The sequence below is a fragment of the Electrophorus electricus genome, chromosome 3 (genome assembly GCF_041902795.1).
Source record: "Electrophorus electricus isolate QZ-2024a chromosome 3, ASM4190279v1, whole genome shotgun sequence".
In the NCBI taxonomy this organism is placed as follows: domain Eukaryota; kingdom Metazoa; phylum Chordata; class Actinopteri; order Gymnotiformes; family Gymnotidae; genus Electrophorus; species Electrophorus electricus.
Window position 1 is genome coordinate 38,213,045 of NC_137499.1, and position 19,010 is coordinate 38,232,054.

At 42.9% G+C, this 19,010-nt stretch overlaps 1 protein-coding gene across 3 annotated transcripts in view; it reads left to right on the top strand.

Moving 5' to 3' along the window:
• gna13b (guanine nucleotide binding protein (G protein), alpha 13b) overlaps positions 1-18,532 on the top strand; it is a 20,397-nt gene extending 1,865 nt beyond the window's left edge. Inside the window, exons 1-4 of one of the 3 annotated variants that reach the window (XM_081711465.1) lie at positions 49-3,906; positions 4,229-4,455; positions 9,975-10,025; positions 14,658-18,532. In XM_081711465.1, the coding sequence (XP_081567591.1) occupies positions 3,822-3,906; positions 4,229-4,455; positions 9,975-10,025; positions 14,658-15,230 (936 nt within the window). In that variant the 5' untranslated portion in view covers positions 49-3,821 and the 3' untranslated portion in view covers positions 15,231-18,532. Of the gene's footprint in view, positions 1-48; positions 3,907-4,228; positions 4,456-9,974; positions 10,026-14,657 lie in introns of those variants that run through there. The other 2 variants (XM_027014689.3, XM_081711464.1) reach the window with 2 other exon arrangements.
• Positions 18,533-19,010: the final 478 nt, after the last annotated feature.

Below are 19,010 nucleotides of genomic sequence, written 5' to 3' on the forward strand. Positions count from 1 at the left end.
CCTAGGCAGTGACCGCCTTCTGAAAGGTCTTGTAGCACAAAGATAGAAGAATATAGAGAAAGTGGGACATCTCATTTTGAACTCTCGCTAAGGCCGTGCTATTTGGTGCAGTAATGGTTGATCATCATGTCAATTTGTGGCCTCTTAGCATCATACATAAGCAGTAAGTGTTGAGGAGCCATGGTAATGTGAGACTGCATTGCTCTGTTGAAGCTGGTTTTGACCCATCAGTTAGTGGCCATTTAACATGGAAGCAAACTAAACAAAAAAGAGGAGGTGCAATTAAGTAAATTGTCAAATTATTTTCTTTTTCAGAAAATTGGAATGCATGGGGTTGGTTCTTTCAACTAGGAAGTCATTTTGAACAGCTCTTTGAAGCTGGGTCAGCAATGTTTTAACTGCCTATAAACAAAAAATTGGGTTCAGGAAAGGTGTACTGCAAATCTTACTTCAAATTTGTTTTATTAAACCATTGAGGGAACCATGCAGTGTTATGTAGGTAAATGAACAACTAATGATGTGTTGATTGATGTCTGCTATCTGTTGTTTTGTAACTTCTCGATGATGAGATCCCTCCCCCCCCCCGCCCAGTCTTCCTCTTTAGAAAGCAATATTGGGCAACTAAATGTTCAGTTCCAGCAAATATGAGAAGGCGGAAAATGTTTAATCAGGACTTTGCAGATGTTACTTTTCAAAACAGAGTCTTTTATAGGACTGTATAAATACCTTTCTTTTAAGTTGTGTATTATAACTGACTAGACTCGAGTGATTTGATCACATTAATTTGGATTACTGACACCAAATTGCATGTGTAACTTTCTGAAGAACTGTGCTAGAGGAATGTTGTCTCATTATTGAGAGGGATGTTTGAACTATAGGTTTAATATGTTTATGGAACTTTTCATTAATCCACATCTTTGAATTTTTCCACCAAATTAATGTGGCTGGACTTGGGTATAATATTGAAATTCCTTTACATCCAAAATTTTTATTTACATAATAAATAATTGTTTCTACGAGCAGAATTTAAACGGCAGCTTAAGTTTGGTCTCTTATAGTTTTTTTGTTTGTTTGTTTTTAAATATCAAAAGCAGAGACTGAGGTGAACTGTTGGGTTAGTATGCTTTAATCTCTGTGGTGCATAGCAATAGTCTGGTTAGGTTTTCCAACTCAGGCATGGTCCTGTTTATAGCAGCCCTGATCTCTGCATGCTGTATCCTGCTATTGTTTAAATAAGAGTTTCTTTGAGTGATGTAATACAGAAGTTGCACAGTTTGGTCTCACAGAATTATGAACCCTTGGCTCATTTGTATCTGATAAATTCATTCTTTGCTCTTGCATGTAATTAATGTTCCATTTTGCTTTGAAGAATCACTGATATGAAGTGACTGTCAGTCTGCCTAACAAATTGTCAGCACTCTGGCAGCGGTGTGGGCTAGTGCATGATGCATAATGGGTTTCTGTACTGCAAACCTAGTCTTTTAGGTTTCAATACAAGCCCCCTTTGGCTGTGATTGCCCTAAGTTTTGTTTGTATTTATGCATTAACTAGTATGCTTTGCATTGTGAACTTTCACCACCCACATATTAAGAGTGGTCCAAGGGTGGCATAACGCCCAGGCTCTGAGAGATTCTATATTATTAAACAGTGAAATGAAACCATTACTTCAGGCCTCAGTGCTGGCCTCCCAGAGGCTCCAGAACAAACACTGAGCTGAGTTTAATCCATGAATATTTCATGCACTGAAAGCTATTTTGCTTTCAGTGATGTTCAGTTACAATGAACTAGTTATTGATTTGTGGCAGACGGTGTTGATGCAGTAAGTTCTCATCAAATGTGGTGACTCTTGTATATTTATGGGTTTTTACATGACTACCCTAACCTTAGGCCTAAATTTCCCATCTGGAATTTGTGTAGTCTAATCTTTCTCTCATCTTAAATGGGGAACTCCACTGGTTTTACAAAATGTATTCATCAAGTGTAATTAGTTTTGGTGTGAAATGCACCTTTCTAGAGAACTTTAGCTACCAAGTCAGAATTGATGACAATGATAGTACTAGGAACCAGACATGAAAAGCATTTAATGACTCTCAAAGATGTATTCCATTATTGCACAAAATGGTTACGAATATGTTGCTTGGTGCCTAAGACACTGTTTTGCGACTTTTTTTAAATTAATGTTTTGGCCATGCCTACCCAAACTACACAAAACACGAGCAGGACGGAGAGGTTCATGAAGGGTATTTCACACCAAAATACTTGTAATGTCTTTGTTTACATTTAAACCATTGACTTATGAAGAAATTTAGCAAAATTGCTGGAGTTCCCCTTTAAAGCCTAATCCAAAGGAATTTACTAATTAACTCTGCTAGTAAAGGTGTTATGAAAAATTGTTAGAAATTGAGAATGCAATTTCCAAATTTGAATAACAAACGTGGCAAATGATGGTGACACAGAGGATGGAGGAAATTTCTTAGAAATGAAGTGCATGCCATTGCTGATGATCCTTTTGGCTTCTCAGAATTGCTTTCAGAATACACTGCTACTGTATAAACTGTAGATGTGTTGCTAACCCACCCAAGCTAATTTATAATAAACAGACTTATGGCATGTTTGATAGATTTATCTACATTTCCCCGTAACCTTAACACCCATTAAATGCTGATTTTGCGATCCAGCCGTGTTATGATGTCTGTGAGGTGCTTTATCTATTTAACAAATCACACTGTCTATTCTGTTTCTGTTTAACCTTCAAACACCTCTTTGCCTGATCTCATTTCCCTCCAGAGCGTGTAGTGAAGATGAGCACAAATTCCTTCTCAAACTACACTCTTGAAAGAGCCATCTCTTTGCGCTTGGACCACATCTATATTGGAGGTTGCTAGGATTTCTGTGTGCTCAGAAAGGATAGTGAATCACTTGTACAGGCACACAGGCTGTCAGTGACTTGCTGCAGCAGTGACTACTGTTTGCCGTGGCTCCATTTACTTTTTTTTGTTTCGATCGGCACATCCATGGTACAGTGAACCAGTGCAAGGAAAGTGAATGCTGGTAGTATGGAGAGATGTGGCGGCAGAAATCTCACCACAGAAAACAGAAAATGCCACCTAACAGTAAAGGAGTGATTCACAGACTGGCTGGAGCTGGGAACTCGGGGACAAAAACTGAGGTTTAGAGATGCAGACTGAAAGCAGCCATGCTGGCGTAAACTGAATTCGACAGGCATCGTACATCTTCACAAAGAACAAACAAGTGGGATTTGGTGGCTTACAGTAATAGAAACAGTGAGCACAGTGGGGACCTCCTTTGATGATGGCGTTTAACCCCTTGCACTCCAGGAACCCACAAGTTGTCCTGGAATCTCATTCCTCACTCTGTCTAACTATGTAACTTTCCATTTTAGTTTCAATTAAGAATAATTCACAATTGTTACTGAATAATATGATGTGATTGGGATGAAATTACTTTGCTTTATTAAACGTCTTTCACAGTGTATATATGAAATGTAAAAAGCTGTTCATGGGCTTATACCTATGGTTTTTGCATGTGTGTGTGTGCGCACGCATTTGCATGTTTGCATGCACACACATCTCAGTGTAAACCAGTTTGACTGGTCTCGAGTTTGATGGTGACACCCACAGTCTGTGGAGCTGGTAGCTTAAAGTGAAGCTTTCCTGCTGTGCTGGGACTGAACACACAGACAGGGCAGAGCACAGCGGCACCAGACGTCCTGAGCACATGCGCTCAGTTACAACAGCGCTAATGGCCATCGGGAAGTCATCCAACCTCTTCACAAATCACAACCTTTTCTGGTTTTAGTTATGTCACCAGAGATCCTGCAGCCATGCCAGCTGTCACTGTGTTCAGACACAACACTCAACTACTCTGCCATCATTTCTTGTATAGGTGAGATGAAGCGACAGGTTTTGATGACAGGTGGTTTGTGTGGCTGGCTGTTTTTCTTGTCAGGAGCTGCTTTAGATTTTGTTGCTTCTGCCAATAGCTCTGCACTCTACTCTGCTGGTGTGCCTCTTTGGGAACATGAAACAGAAACTATAGTTTAACCAAACTAATTTATTTTTGTAGTCTAGAGTAGAATATGTTATGATTGGTGGGCAGGGGTGGGATGGGAGCCCTGCTGCTGCTGCTACTGCTGCTGCAACTGTGACAACTCCAGGTTTTCTCCATTAGCAGTGATGAGCACTGAGGTTTCCACCTTTCTTCCCAGGTATCCGGGTGCTGGTGGACGCACGAGAGAAACTACACATCCCATGGGGTGAGCTGTCTAACCAGGTCCACGGTGAGACCATGATGGCCTTCGACACGCGCTCGGCCAAGGTGGCGCAAGGCTTGATTGAGACAAAGGTGTTCCTGCATTACCTGCCTACTATCTGTGCACTGTGGGCCGACAGCGGGATCCAGAACGCTTACGACCGCCGCAGAGAGTTTCAGCTGGTGAGTCTCTCACAGGGCAGGTCCTCATGGGCAGGTCCTCATGGGCTGTCTGGTCCAAAGTTAAAATCAGAAGTTTGTTTTTAGCCTTGTTGAAGTTGTTGGGTGTATATTGGGTGTAATTTTGGGTCATTGTATTCTCTTTTAGAGCTAGCATTATTCCTTGTATTATTGTTTTTAAATGGTTGTCAGGTTAGGCATACTGCAGTGATGCAGCTCTGGGTGTTCGGTGCAGGCTGAAGCCTTGGTTGTTTGGGCAACACCCTCTTTTTGTTTCCTCCTTGGAGCCATGGCCAAAAGAGAGTAGAAAAGCCCAAAGTGCACTCTTCGCGCTGAGCTGATGTTTATATCTGAGCGGATATGTAAACCACATCGCTACTACGTTCAGGCCTCTGCAATGAGCTGAATGTTTTTCATCTGAAGTCACCTTCTGTTCTCAGGAAAAACATGGCAACAGAAGTTTACCCTTCTTTATTAAAACCAATGAACACTGATGCTGTTTCCTTTTTAACTTGGCTGGAGGAATTTTAATGTCCTTTAGTTTTTTGTTTTTTTTTTCCTCAGTCTCTTTTTTTATTATCCCTCCCCTCCCCCCAGTAACTGAGATCTGATTGCTCATCGTAGGCTGACATCAGTTTAGGCTTAGCACGAGATTTATGCACTTCTCCAAATACTCTCAGTTCCTAATGCTTTAATTCCCCATTTTGAAAGCAGGGCATGGCATGAAAACTGCACTCACAGCAAACCTGTAAGATTTGCATTCAAGAAGCAGTGGCCACACTGTTGGGGACGCAGGGTTAGTCTTCCATGCCCTCTTAGTTAATCAGTGGTATGGTGTGATGAATATTTATTTGTTTTGCTTTCTCTTAGGTGCATATTATAAGTAATATTGTATAGGGACAGTTTTGCCCATCTGTTGTCATACACCACTCCATTCATTATTGGTCAGACTAGATTTTGTTTGATTGGCGGATCATCATAACACGTCTTACGTGGTAGTGGGCTGGTAGTAGCTGTGAGTGGGTGCTGATGCTATGTGGATGTTTACCTGGTGAAGGTTTTCTGGGACAGGCACTGATGGGGTTTTTAGATATGCTGGTGTCACAGCAGGGTTCAGAGTTGTGTTGGCATACTTAACTCTTGACACTTGTGGGATAGAATTAAATTTGGATAGCCTGTCTGCTTTGTTTCATGAGAGATGTATGAAATATAGGTTTTGATAGAGTGCTTGCAGGCATTTACATTTTTATGTTCCCCTTACATTTGCTATAAAAGGCAATATTTAAAGTCAGAGTTGAACTTGCTAAATTCAACAAAAATCAAGATTCTTTTTTGCCTGAAAGTGGAAAACCAAATGAAGGAGCTGGAGTGAGTATACGCAGACATGATTGTGTGTCTGAGTGCGTGCAGTGCTTGCCTGTGTCTTTGCTGCTGCTCCTCTGTGCAGGTTGTGGTTGGTTTGATGTAGAAAAAGCCCACTGGTCAGGATGTAACACTGACCAGCACCTCACACATGCACAGGACTCGCACAGAAACAGCATGCATGCTGCATGGTTCCCAGCTAATGCTTTGCTTTGCCTCTCTGAGCTTCAGTGTTCAGCTAAACGCAAAGTGAACTGTTTTCTGTTAAGGGTTTGTGTCTGGAAAGGCTAATAAACAGAATGGCTTTTCTTTATGCACACATGCATGCGCACACACACACACACACACACACACACACACACACACACACACACACACACACACACTAGTTACTTGTATTTCTATTTGCGAAGGCTGCTTCAGGAAAAGCAAGGAAACAAAAACAACAGAATCCTTTTGTATGGAGTAAATCCAGAGACCACGTGTGTCGAGTGCCAAGCATAGCCGCTTTCTGCTTCCACCATGCTGAGCCCTCCCTCAGGGGTTCATGGTGTGGACGGGAAAAAAAAACCTACCTTGCTCCTGAGTTTGAGCAAATCTCTCTCTCTCTCTCTGTATCTCTCTCTCTCGCCCATCTTCCTTTTTCTCATTCTCTCTCTTCTTCCACACACACTCACTCTCTCTCTCTCTTGCTCTCTCTCTCTCTAAGCCTGTCTGTTCTGCTCCTCCCCTTCCCAGCCATTGCATAATCCTACTTCTCTGGGTTCAGTTCCCTACTCAGTGCTGATCTTGGTCACTGGTCTCCACTTCTCCTCCTCTTCCTTTTCCAGTCTGGTGTTCAGGGTGGGACCGATAACTCTCATTCACTGCGGGTTTTTTTTTTTTCCCAGCAGTAAAAGGGATGCTTGGAACAGTTTTTGGCTACTTCAGACAATGGTTTTATGGGACTGTAGGTTCAAAAGTCTGATCAGTTAACTCAAGTTGTATTTACTCCTGGCTCTGAAACCACTCCAGTCTAGGCTCGTAGTTGTTATATCAGATATTCTCAGGAAAACGGCCATGGAACTTCTCATGGAACAGGTGCCCAATGCTCAGACTAGGCAGGGATAGTTACTCTTGTATCTTTTTGTTCAGTCATTCAGCTGAGATGTAGAAATTGTTAAAATGACTAAACTTAATCTTGTACAAGTCTGTTTGTTTGAAATGAGTGACGTAATAAGGCAGTATGTCCTATTGGCTGCGGTCCCTAGACACCACACTATGCTGTCTGCTGATTACAGTGGGAGGAAGAGATGCTCTGATAGGGGTGGATGTGTTCTTGGGCTCCTTCCTCTCTGCAGAGATGAGCTGTTTGCTCATGGAGCCTTTTCCTAACTCGGAGCGTCGACAAGTAGAGAAACAATCGTCATTCTTTTTTTCTGTGTGGGTGTGGTATGTTTAATGTGGATGGTGTTGGGTGGGGATGGGGGTTTTTTTTGTTTGTTTTTTGTTTTTTGTTTTTTTTAATTATATATACTGTACCTGAGTTTTCATACCTTGTTGCTGCAGAGGAGTCATTCACGTCCTGTCTGGTTGCAGCTGTCTGGTGATTAAGGCCCCACGTTTCTCACTCCTCCACACAGAGGTCCAGATTACAGGGATCTGGTAAGAGGAATGACCCATGGTGGAATGTCAAGCTACAGTTAGAATGATGGCCCTGTGACTGCAGGCGGCAGGAAATCTTTTTTTTATCTTTCAAATGTGTGCACGTCTTTCTTGCCTGTCTTCCCTCCCTCACCCCTCTCTCTCGTGCGCTCTCTCCCTCTCTGACGAAAGCCCGTTGGTGGGTGTGGGTGTTTGTGGGTGTGTCAGTAGTGCATGACGATCACAAGAAGTCAAGAACCAAACTCCAGCCTGAATGCATCCAGTGTCATGTTGCATACCAAGTTACAGCTGTGGTGTATCATGCAACCAGCCTGTTCAGTGTACAGTAGACACATATTTATAAGGTCCAGGCGGCTGGTTTAAATAAACAAAAGCAAGTGAAACCCTGCAGCTTCTACATTTAATTGTCTCGACAATATGATACAAGGCCAGGTTATACATGTTATACAATTTTCTTCAAGGTAAATGTTAACAAAAATGCTCTTATTTATTAACAACAATGTATTAATACATAATAACAAATAAAGACCAATGATGCAATCAGTGGAGATGGGGAAATTTTAAAGTACCAACATGGAGAAAACAAAAAAGAACACATCCAGTAGCTTCTACCCTCCCACCAACAGATAAGGATTTAACTCTGAATGTTAAGATTCACAAATGCTGAAACACTTGTAATTTTAAATAAACCTTTTTTCCACCCACATTTATCCACATTAGCTTTAAATTTAGAATTGGCTGAATGCAGATGCATTTCCATGCTTTTCCTTAGACTAATGCATAAATGTTTCCTAAATCCTAAAGTTTTTCTTTTTCTTTTCATTTTGACATGCCACCTGGTGGACATGTTAAATTCACTTGAACACATCAGTTTCCTTCTGGTTAAACAATATTAATATTCATAAATATCAAAACAGCCATGACTGTGTTGTTTCATGTATCAGTAAGTGTTCTCACGATATATTGCCGTAGCGATATATTGTACACAGTAAATGTAATTTTTAAATATAACATTTAAAAACCCATGAACCAGAGCTCATTTTATAAGTAAGATTTCTTTTAAGACAATTAAACGATTTCCATATAAAATATGAAAAACCTAAACATTGTTCGATTTATAAGTCTAACTATACTTTGATTCAGCCCCAATATATAGAAGCTGTAATACAACACCACCGTGTAAAGAGCCTGGCTGTCTGTTACATATCCAACCGTCATCGCACATTTCTACACCAGGTCACATTTTGTTCCTCATTTAATTTCAGTGGCTGTCTGAGCAGCATTGCTATTCCTGTTGATATTGCTCAGTGGTTTCGTTCCAGAAATCTGGCCTCTTGTTCCCGAGGCTCTGTTTCCCTTGCTGTTCTTATGTGCTATTTTCTTGCAGCTTCCCTCGAGCTCGATTTGTCAGGCATTGCAGGCAGACTGGTTTGTGATGGTAATCCTATTTTAGTGAGTTACTGTTTACCTCTACAGTATTCATATCTTTTTATTATCATTCCTGCAAAGGGCAAACTGCAAATGACACACACAATGTATCCAAAGCACAAATTGTGTCCCTGTTTTGTCCTTGTTTGTGTTTCATATGTTTGTGTTGCAAAGAAGTAAAGATGTCAGTAAAAGCTGTGCGATATTAGGTTTGGAACGTTTGCGCTGTGTCCAGGATCTAACACTTGTATGTCCCCGCTCCCCGTGCTTGCAGGTGATTGGTTTTCCCCCCATTTCTCTTTTTCCTGCAGCAGTGGTTGTTTTGTTAGTGCGTGCGTGCGCCGGCTGATTATTTGCGTGCACCTGTAAGGTCTTACTGTTGGCTTAGGTGCACTTGACGAGACAGTGGCTGCACAGGCACGCGAGGCCAGGGGTGTCTCGACAGATGGCAGTGCACGTCGAGACTGCGGTCCTGTGGTCAGACCATGCAGCCTTTCAGCTGTTCAGTCGCCATGATTTACCCATTGAATCATTTGTTTGTTCCTGCTGCCCTGAGGCTGTTTTTTTTTGTTTGTTTGTTTTTAAATAATCAGAATTAAATATACAGAACAAATGACAATTTGTCTTGGTGGTATAAGCAATCAGTTTATGTGAAGATTATCTATTACGGACAGATGCATTTGAAAAATATCTCCAGTGTGACTGTGTTAAACTGCTATTAGAATGTGAAACTTGGAATCAGTAGCTGTACTGCTGTCACTGCTTTACAGGACTTTACAGGACTCTTTCTGCCTCTTCTTTTTCTTTGCTTGTTTAACAAGGATTGTGTTCTAAATATTTAGCTGTGAAGAAAACCTCCCATGTTTTTGCATCCTTGTGTTTGTGTTAGAAAGCTTGGACTGCTTTGGGAATGTTTTAATCAAAAATATGATCTGACGTGCTCTTTGAAACCAAATAAGGAACACAGTCTTAAATGTGTTGCATTCACATTATAATTCAAATTTCAGTACAGTGCTTTCACATTGTAATTCAGATGTCAGTACAGTGTTTTCACATTGTAACTCATTGCTTGTGCTTTTCTTCCACAGGGTGAATCCGTAAAATATTTCTTGGATAACTTGGAAAAACTTGGAATGCCGGTAAGCAATGTGTTTTATAAAAATATTTACCAGGATCAGCTTATATCTTCTATGCTCCCTCCCCTACAGAGTTGGAAGGTTTTTTTTGTTTGTTCACCTGCCACTGTGATCAGTATTTTTTACATGATGAGTGCACACACACACGCACGAACCATGAACCAGTGCTTATGTTTGTTAAATTTGGCCAAAAAAACCCCCCCAAAACATATCTCCTCCATCCTTATCCCCAATCCCAGTTCAGTGCCCCTGCCACCAGTCACAGTCAGATTGTGGAGTTTCACAGGTGTGTTCCTGAGCATCCCTCTTCCCATTCATGAATTCTGGGCTTCTTGGCCAGGTGCTAGCCTGATGCCTGAGGAGAGGACAGGGGTTGGGTCACAGCCCACACAGGCTTGCTGATTGTAAGATGGGCGCTTCCCTCTCTCTTCACTGACCTCATTTGATTGACGTTTCCTACACAGTTTGTTGTTGAGGCCGGTAGGCTGAGAATGAGGTCGACAAGGCGCTACATGTCAGTGGAAACCATCGTTACTATGTAACTAGATAGCAAATGACATTATTTTGAACTATATTTTTTATGATGCCTTACTTGCGTTACCATTCATAATCTTAAAACGATCTTTCTGTTTTGAGATGGTATGGGTATTCCTACAAAAGTATGCTCATCTTCTCCAACTGGGCTGTTTCCATGATGGTAAGTGACTCCATGGCAGCTGTGTCCTCTGAGCCTGATTTTCCATGTACTATCCTCTACCTGATTAAGATCAGCTAACTCCAGTTTTATTAACTCCTCTGGTCTTTTATGGCTTGCAGTTTTAGGTTTTTGTCTCAACAATGAGACTCTTAGTTGTCTTATTGGTATCTGAAGCATGTTGTATTAAACAGAACATTTGCCGGGCTTGTTCTGTAAAATAAGTGATCGTGGGTCTCTCCAGCGTCAGTGCTTGTTCATTTGTCATTAGATGAGTGTTTTTGACCATTGTCTCTTCCTGGGAGGTTAACTCTGAAGAGGACTCCTGTGATATAGCACCACATTGTTTGATTGCTACAAAGTTACTTGACCTGAGGTGATTCTTTTTATCCATTGGTTGCTGGTTACTGCTATGTGCTCTCTGTAAACCCCTGTGTCTCTTTGATGGTGTCTAAGTGAAATCAGTGCATCCTTTCGTTCCCTCTGTACTGTGCAGTGTCACAAATTGCTCAGTTTCAATTGCATTATACGTTTGTGTTGTTTTTATTTGCGTTAAACAAATTCACCTGCAACTACACAGTATTAACCTGCATTTGCCACCTTAGTCCCTGCCACCCACACGTTCGAGTTCCACATTGTCTCAGATTGGTTTGGTTAAGAATCAGGCCCGTGATGCAGTGGTGTTTTCTGAGTAGTGTGCAGTGATGCGCTGTGTGTGGGCAGCAGAAGTGTGTTTGACAGCGAGTGGTTGGCCGGATATGTGTGTGTGTGTGTGTGTGTGTGTGTGTGTGTGTCTGGTTCTCAACGCTGTTGTCACGCAGCTCCAAGGGTGTGGTGCTGCCACAGAGCTGCAAAACTCCCAGAAGGAAGTGAGAGTGACTGTGCGCTACAGGAGGCCCAGCAGAAGTGTGCCTGCTTGCCTGGCAGTGCTCAGCACGTCTGTATAACTGCTCTGCTCCTGCCAAACGATCATGTTTGTTCTGTTACCACACTCACCAAAGACACGTGCTGCTCTCTGCGACTTCATTAGCCACCCCCGTCCATCCACTTATTCATTCCTCTCTTCCGTTTGCTTTGCCAGCCATGGCCTTTGTTGGCGCTGACCTATTAATTGGAAGTGTACCGAGGTGTTTGTGTGTTCTGGGGCGGTGCAGTGAGAGGTGCGCTGCTAGCCCCGTTCGGCTCGGTGGCCTTTACGTCATGTAAGCGCCGTTTGGCGTCAGATGTATGGGTCTATCTTGTGCTCTTGGTGCAGGGAGGAAGTTTGTGGTTTTGTGATCTGCTCTCATAAAGATCAGGCTCACAGGATTTGATGTGCACCCACTAAAGCACTAGATGACGTTGGACTGGTTTGTGATGATGGTACTGTAAGCATGTTGCTCTTGTAGCTCAACCAGTGCTAGTAGCCCCACGGTCAGGGGTTCCCTTCAAAGGGAGCCCAACAACTGTCATACTGATGAATGTAATGTATGCAATGTATATGAATGGTGTTTGATACAATTTCATTTAAAGCATTTTGAAGACCAACATTTGCTCTGCCCTGGAAGGAAATTGCAAGTTTATTTTCCAGATTACTATTGTTTCTTTGATTTCTGTTTTTGTGCCCTCTGTGCTTTGCCCTTTGTTCATTCCACTGTCTCTCTGTTTGAGATTCTGACACTAGACACGCCTCCCTGAGGGTGGAACCTTGAGTTATGGACAGCTCGGTGTCCTGAGCCAGATGGTTGGCATGTGTTCACCCTCCAAGCCTGATGACCGGCTTGTTTCTGCAGTCGCCCTAGCAACGGAAACCCACAGGAAATGCTGGGGGTCTCCAAGTGGGCTTCGGGGGCAGGGGGGAGGTGGACACTTGATGTTGGAAAGTGTGTGTGCGTGCTTGCACGCTTGCATGTTGTTAGCTGTATATCAGTTTTCATTGACAACATTGTAGGGTTTTGTTTGTGTGTGTGTGTGTGTGTGTGTGTGTGTGTGTGTGTTTTTAAAGGGCTGTAGGGACTTCTTCAGTATGGTAACTTCACATGGTTGGAATTTTGTCGCAGTATGTGTGCCTTACGAGTGCTCTTCAGCGGTAGTGTGTGTGTGTGTGTGTGTGTGTGTGTGTGTGTGTGTGTGTGAGAGAGAGCACTCTTTGACGGAAGTGTTTGTGAGTGCTTCTCTGTTTAGACACAGAATGCCTGGTGTATGTGCCAGTGAGTGCGTGCATGTGTGACTGCGCACGTGTGTGTGCTCTTGCATGCTACTTACTGAGCATGCTCAGACAGGCGGCATGGATTGAGCATGGCAGGATGAAGACCTGTCCCGCTGGGTCTAGCCTGATTTGTGTTCTTACCCTCTTTCCTGGTTGTACTAGCATTAAGGTTCTGTGAAGATACTAAAATGCTGTGGGGACACACCCCACACACCTCTCCTCACACAGCAGGCACATCCCTAAAGACCAAGTAGCCCAGCTCCACATCATGACGTGCATGTCAGCACAGAGAGATGTACCCCCACCACCTTGTGTTAACAGATAATCTTGCCCTGTAAAGGTTCGGTTTCTCGTATCAGTTCAGAGTAAGTTTTCTTCATCAGATGTTCAGTATGCGAGTATTTAGTACACATGGCCTTGACAAACTCTGTCTTTATCATGAGCGTTTCCATATTGCTCATTCAGAAACCGAAACAGTTTTAAGGATTTCTTCTTAGACCAGAGTCAGTGTGTGTTCCTGGCAACGGCCTTGTTTAGCACACAGAGGTCACAACAAGGTGTGGTTGTTTCCCCCAATGCTAAAGGGCAACATACGTCTCTATGCAAGTGTGTATGTGTACAGTGGAAATAGAGTGTGTGTGTGTGTGTGTGTGTGTGTATATATGTGTGTGTGTGTGTGTGTGTACGTACGCCCGTGTGTGTGTGCGTGCGCAAGTAGCTTCTTTTGCTTATCCGAATGAGAAGATCCTTGGCTTCATAAGGCCTGTTCATTGGTCATAAAGCCTGTGACAGAAGGCATGTTTAGAAACATACATAGTTCTGCTTGTATATCCCTGAAGTCAGCAACAGCATGTGTGAGTCTCCATAGAGTCACAGGAGGTAATGGTCAGGCATATCTCCAACAGTGCTAAAATGCATAAATCAAGACCCTTCCCTTCCAGATGTCTGCGCATCCACATCTAGCCCTTCTGTACCTCATCCTTCTAAACCGTGCTGGTCCTTTGTGAGTGTTCTCGAATGCACATCTTGTTCCTGTTTCTGCCGACGCTCAGATGTAAATGTTAACAAATACCCTTCAGTTTATTTTGCAAATGTGTGCATGTTCCCTGTTGTAATGCTCTTGGTTGTGTTCGTTGTGGAATTTTAAGCCCTAGTAAGCAACAGAAATGTGCTTGTCCTGGGTTTAGAGACCTCAAGATTTAGTACATGTTTTTTGGGAGCTCCAAGTAAGACGCACGCAATCATGTCTGTTTTGGGACAGGATGTTCGGGGTGACTATTTTGTCATAAGCATCGACAGAGCAACATGGTGGCTATGGCACGGTGGTGGTTTGTGACGGTATGCTTCATTTATGCACCGTCGCTCTTGTCATTACACCTAGAACGTTGACAAATGTTTCATTTAAAAAGAAAAAATGTAAAAAAAAAAAACCCTAATAAATCAACTTTAGACTGTACAGAAGTCTCCATATTAACAAGGGCGTCTTCCTTAAGTTTTTTTTTTATTTATTTTTTTTTATTGCATTGAATAAAACTTGATTTTCAATTATTTTTTTCATTGGGTGTGGTTTGTTTGTTTTTGTGTGTGTTGTTGGCAAAAGAAAGTGAACACATTGCATATCAAGTGTTTTCTTATATAATATTTAATTACTCACACCTGCTTTCTGCCTTTAAGGCCATCTGGAAGTGTCCTTATGCTCTGTTTGTCTGTCTTCAGCACCATCTCATCTGTGCTGTAATGTCTCTGTCTTCAGGACTATCTTCCCAGTCAGCAGGACATCCTCCTGGCCCGAAAGCCCACCAAAGGCATCCACGAGTACGATTTTGAGATCAAGAACGTGCCCTTCAAGATGGTGGACGTGGGCGGCCAGCGGTCAGAGCGGCGGCGATGGTTCGAGTGCTTCGACAGTGTGACCTCCATCCTCTTCCTCGTGTCCTCTAGTGAGTTCGACCAGGTGCTGATGGAGGACCGCCAGACCAACCGCCTCACGGAGTCTCTGAGCATCTTCGAGACCATCGTCAACAACCGGGTCTTCAGCAACGTCTCTATCATCCTCTTCCTCAACAAGACGGACTTGCTGGAGGAGAAGGTTAACACGGTGGCCATCACGGACTACTTCTCCGAGTACACAGGCGACCCACACAGCCTGGAGGATGTGCAGAAGTTCCTGGTGGCGTGCTTCCGTAACAAGCGGCGGGATCAACAGCAGAAGCCACTCTACCACCACTTCACCACGGCCATCAACACGGAGAACATTCGCCTTGTCTTCCGCGATGTCAAGGACACCATCTTGCACGACAACCTCAAGCAGCTCATGCTGCAGTGATGCTGGTCTCTCTGTGTCACTGACGCCTGTCCCACGCCCTCTTCTGCAAGTCTGTGCTCCATTCAGTAACATTTCTGACTAGTCCTGACTCGGGCCTTTGTGGGGGAAATGGGCTTAGCTGTCTGCGGAGTGCGTGTGGGCCCCCGACTCCTCTTGCCCCTCCACCACACTGTAGACGGCAAGCTTAGGGTCGGGTGTGGGTGTGTGTAGGTGTGTGTGTGTGTGTGTGTGTGGGTGTGTGTGTGTGTGTGTGAGAGAGAGAGAGAGAGAGAGAGAGAGAGAGAGAGAGAGAGAGAGAGAGATAGAGATCCTATGCTCCTGTTTGCCTTTGTTCAGTTTGCCATGAGAAGGTGTGCATGATTACTGGAGGTGCCATAGCCGATGTGTTTTCTTCCCCCGAGGTACTGACCAGTACATGGTTGGTGGAGAGGAAGTGGGCAGATATCCCAACACTGTCCTTCAGCGGTCACCTTCTTGCCCTTGTATTACTGACCACATAGCAAAGGGTTTAGCAGATTAAACAAAGCCTTTTACGTTTTATCATTGTAATAGGAACAATGTTCTGAGCCTCCTTCTGGTGTTTTGTCAGTACCTACTTGGCTGTAATTGCATCTTTTCTTTTTTTACCTGTAGGTTTCTGATCAGCTGTGGTTTTGTTTTTTTGTTTTTTGTTTTTTATTTTCTTTATATAAGCATATGCATATGTATCTATTAGATTTCTTAAATTATATTTCACAGGTTTACACTTTTATCAGATTTGGCCCCGCTGATAAATTCTGTTAGGGTTATGTTGAAATTTATTGCGTAGTGTGAGCATGTTTCAGTGGCAGACCAGTTACGGTGAACGTGTGCTGGAGCACTCTGCCGTGGACAGACACAGGAGTCACAGCGTAGACTCAGGGCTGGACGGCGACCACTTCGGAGCTTGAAGAAGAATTTGAGCGTTTGTGTGTCATTAGCCTTCAGTAAACACCCAGAAAACTCCCATCAGTACTTGGGAAATAGAAGCCTGCTGAACTCTTGTGTCCCCCATCCACTACGTCAGCAGGGTTCCTGTTTTAGATTTCCTTTGACGCATGCCCATCAGAAAAGGGGAAGTGCTGTCTTTTTGCTTTAGTTTTAATTTAAATTGTTTTACTTTTTTTTACCACAATCAACAGATTTATCAACAGATTTATCCACTTTTTGTTTTTAAAAAAACTTCTTTATTCACAATTGCCCTGATTTAAAAGGTACCAGTTTCTTAAATAGCTGTTTCCTCCACCGGCATCAGTGACATAAAGGGATGGTGTTCTGCTCCTAACCAATCTCTGTTGATTATAGCTACCTGTATAGTGCCATGTCCAACCAGTATACTGTTTTATATCAGGTGTTTAAATGTATAGTATGCAGCTCACTTTTTTTCTAACAGATATGTAACCCACACTGATGATGTAACATTTTTGTTGGCGTTTTGTTGTTGTTAATGTTGTTTTCTATGCTCACTGCCATTTAATATCTTCCCAGTATGCTCTTGTTTCTCACTGATTCAGAATTGCTGCTTTTTGGCTGGTGCGTCCGGGCCGTGTGGCAGCCTCATCTGTGACTGGTGCCAGCATACACACCTATGCATTCAGGCTCTGAAGGCCACAGCTGGGCCAGAGCGCTTTGTCTGGATAAAGAGTTCTGCTCCATGGCCCAGGCCCGAGGGGCTGTGGGCTTCTCAAACCCGACCGTTGCGCCTGACTGTGTGCCTTTTTCCACTTCCACTGTACTCCTGTGCCAGTCTCTGTGCCCACAAAGTGCCAAGTGCTGAAACAGAAAAGACTTTTATGTGATTGCTGTCAGCAGCTGCGATTCAAGTCTGGGACTTACAATGCTCACTGGCATTGCAATGAAACTTCTAGACTACACTTCGGGTTAATAGAGTTCAACGTTGTGTTTGGAACTGGAAAGATGCTTGTGTGTCTGAAGCTCGTCCCATTACAGTCCATAGACTGAGCTGTTTCTAGTGTGACATTTTGTTGGAGGGGGGGTTCTGCATCTGGTGTTTGTCACCTTGCACAGATGTTGCCAACCGTTCCTAGGAGAGGAATGCAGAGGTCAAACGTTCCTTGCAAAACAAGGAGCTCTCAGATTTCAGACAGCAGCTGACTAAATGGTTTGAAAGTTGACATGAAATACGATTGCAGCTATATGTTGCTGGAATCAAACCCACAAACTAGGTATACTAAATAAGTTGATAAAATTGATGTTCTTCTAAACAGTGTGCAGTTAAACAGTTTTTATCCTAGTTTGTTGACATGGTTCAGATTTTTGCTGGTAAACGGAGGCTGTTTGCTGCTATAACGTGCTTGCTATTCACTGAGACTCAATGCACTCCTTGGTCTATGTGTCTTAAGTGTATCTGTGTTGCCTTTGAGGGAAATCAACCTCACTAAAAACCCAGCTGCGGTGTGCCTACCGGAACAGACACAGCGCCCTGTGGCTGCAGGTTTCTGACTCCCGCTGCATGGCAGCTTCGTGTGCTTGCGTGCACACTACTGCTCTGCAACTCTGGCTTATCTGAGGACAGATGGTCAAGATAATGTCATTAGACCTGTGCTGATTGGTGGAAGACCAGACCTGCAATTGGCTTTATTGCAGTCATGCTTTCTGCTGAAATGGATACCTCCCTGTGTATGTTTATTTTATAGTAGTGACAAGTCATTACCACAGGGGTTGAGATTTGTTCCCAGTTAACCTGTGTGAAAGGCAGGGCAATGCTGTAATTAAGACACAGATACACTACTTAATTAACTTTTATTTCCATGCCTGACTGCACTGTTCACGTGTGACGGAATGAGTGTTTTATAGTGTTAAAATTTAAACAACAACAGAAAGTTTCCACTGACATCCAGAAGATTGATGTCCCAGTTCTAATGCAGGTTTTCTGTAGTCTCCTTGGGAATGATAATGGCGCGTAAGCAGTTTGCTTCTGAGTTACCATATTTTTGTGAAAATAGAAGAGAAAAAAATTAAATTATCATGATCAGAAGTGACTAAATTCGGTTTTCCTCTTCCCTGAAAAGCAAGATTTTTTTAGAATAATGCAAGGCTAAACTAAAGCTTTTATCATTGCCTCGTTTTGATGCCTCCGAACTTTTGAAGTCTTTTTTTAATTCTGTACTTAAATGTTTCAGATATGCGTTCTGTGGATTTTTCCTTACATAATTGTAATCTTACTAAAAGCTTACAGTACAGAATTGCAGAAACTGCTCTGTGTACAGTCTAACCTGCTTTCTCACTCTCTTCCGTGCTCTCAATAAAACTAAAGAAAACGATCCCTCAGCCGTGCAGTGGTCATTGACTTTAGTCTGGTGAGCTGAAAACTGCTGCACAAGCAGTGATCACAAATATCAAACTAAAAACAGTGTACTAGGAGTAAGCTGTTATAATGTTGGAAACTGAGCTGTGTGGAGAGGGAAGGTAAGAGCTCAGTGTTTTGCTTTTTCTCCTAAATGTTCGGAATTGTGTATATACTTGAGCTGTTAAACTGCTAAACTACTACTAGGTGGCAGTCTTGGACCACTTTTTTTTCATGGTAATTCATTTTGGACTGTTCAAATGGGCTACTTCTCTGAAATATCTGCTACCCACTGGGCTAATAGACACTTTATATAGTACAAATTTGCTGCATTTTCATATACACGAAGACGTAGTTTAGGGGTCTTTAAAATATATCCCTGCAGAACTCTGCCAAAGCGCACTGAGATTCAGATAAACACATTCGTCATGGTGAATCCCCAGAAGCAACAAAAA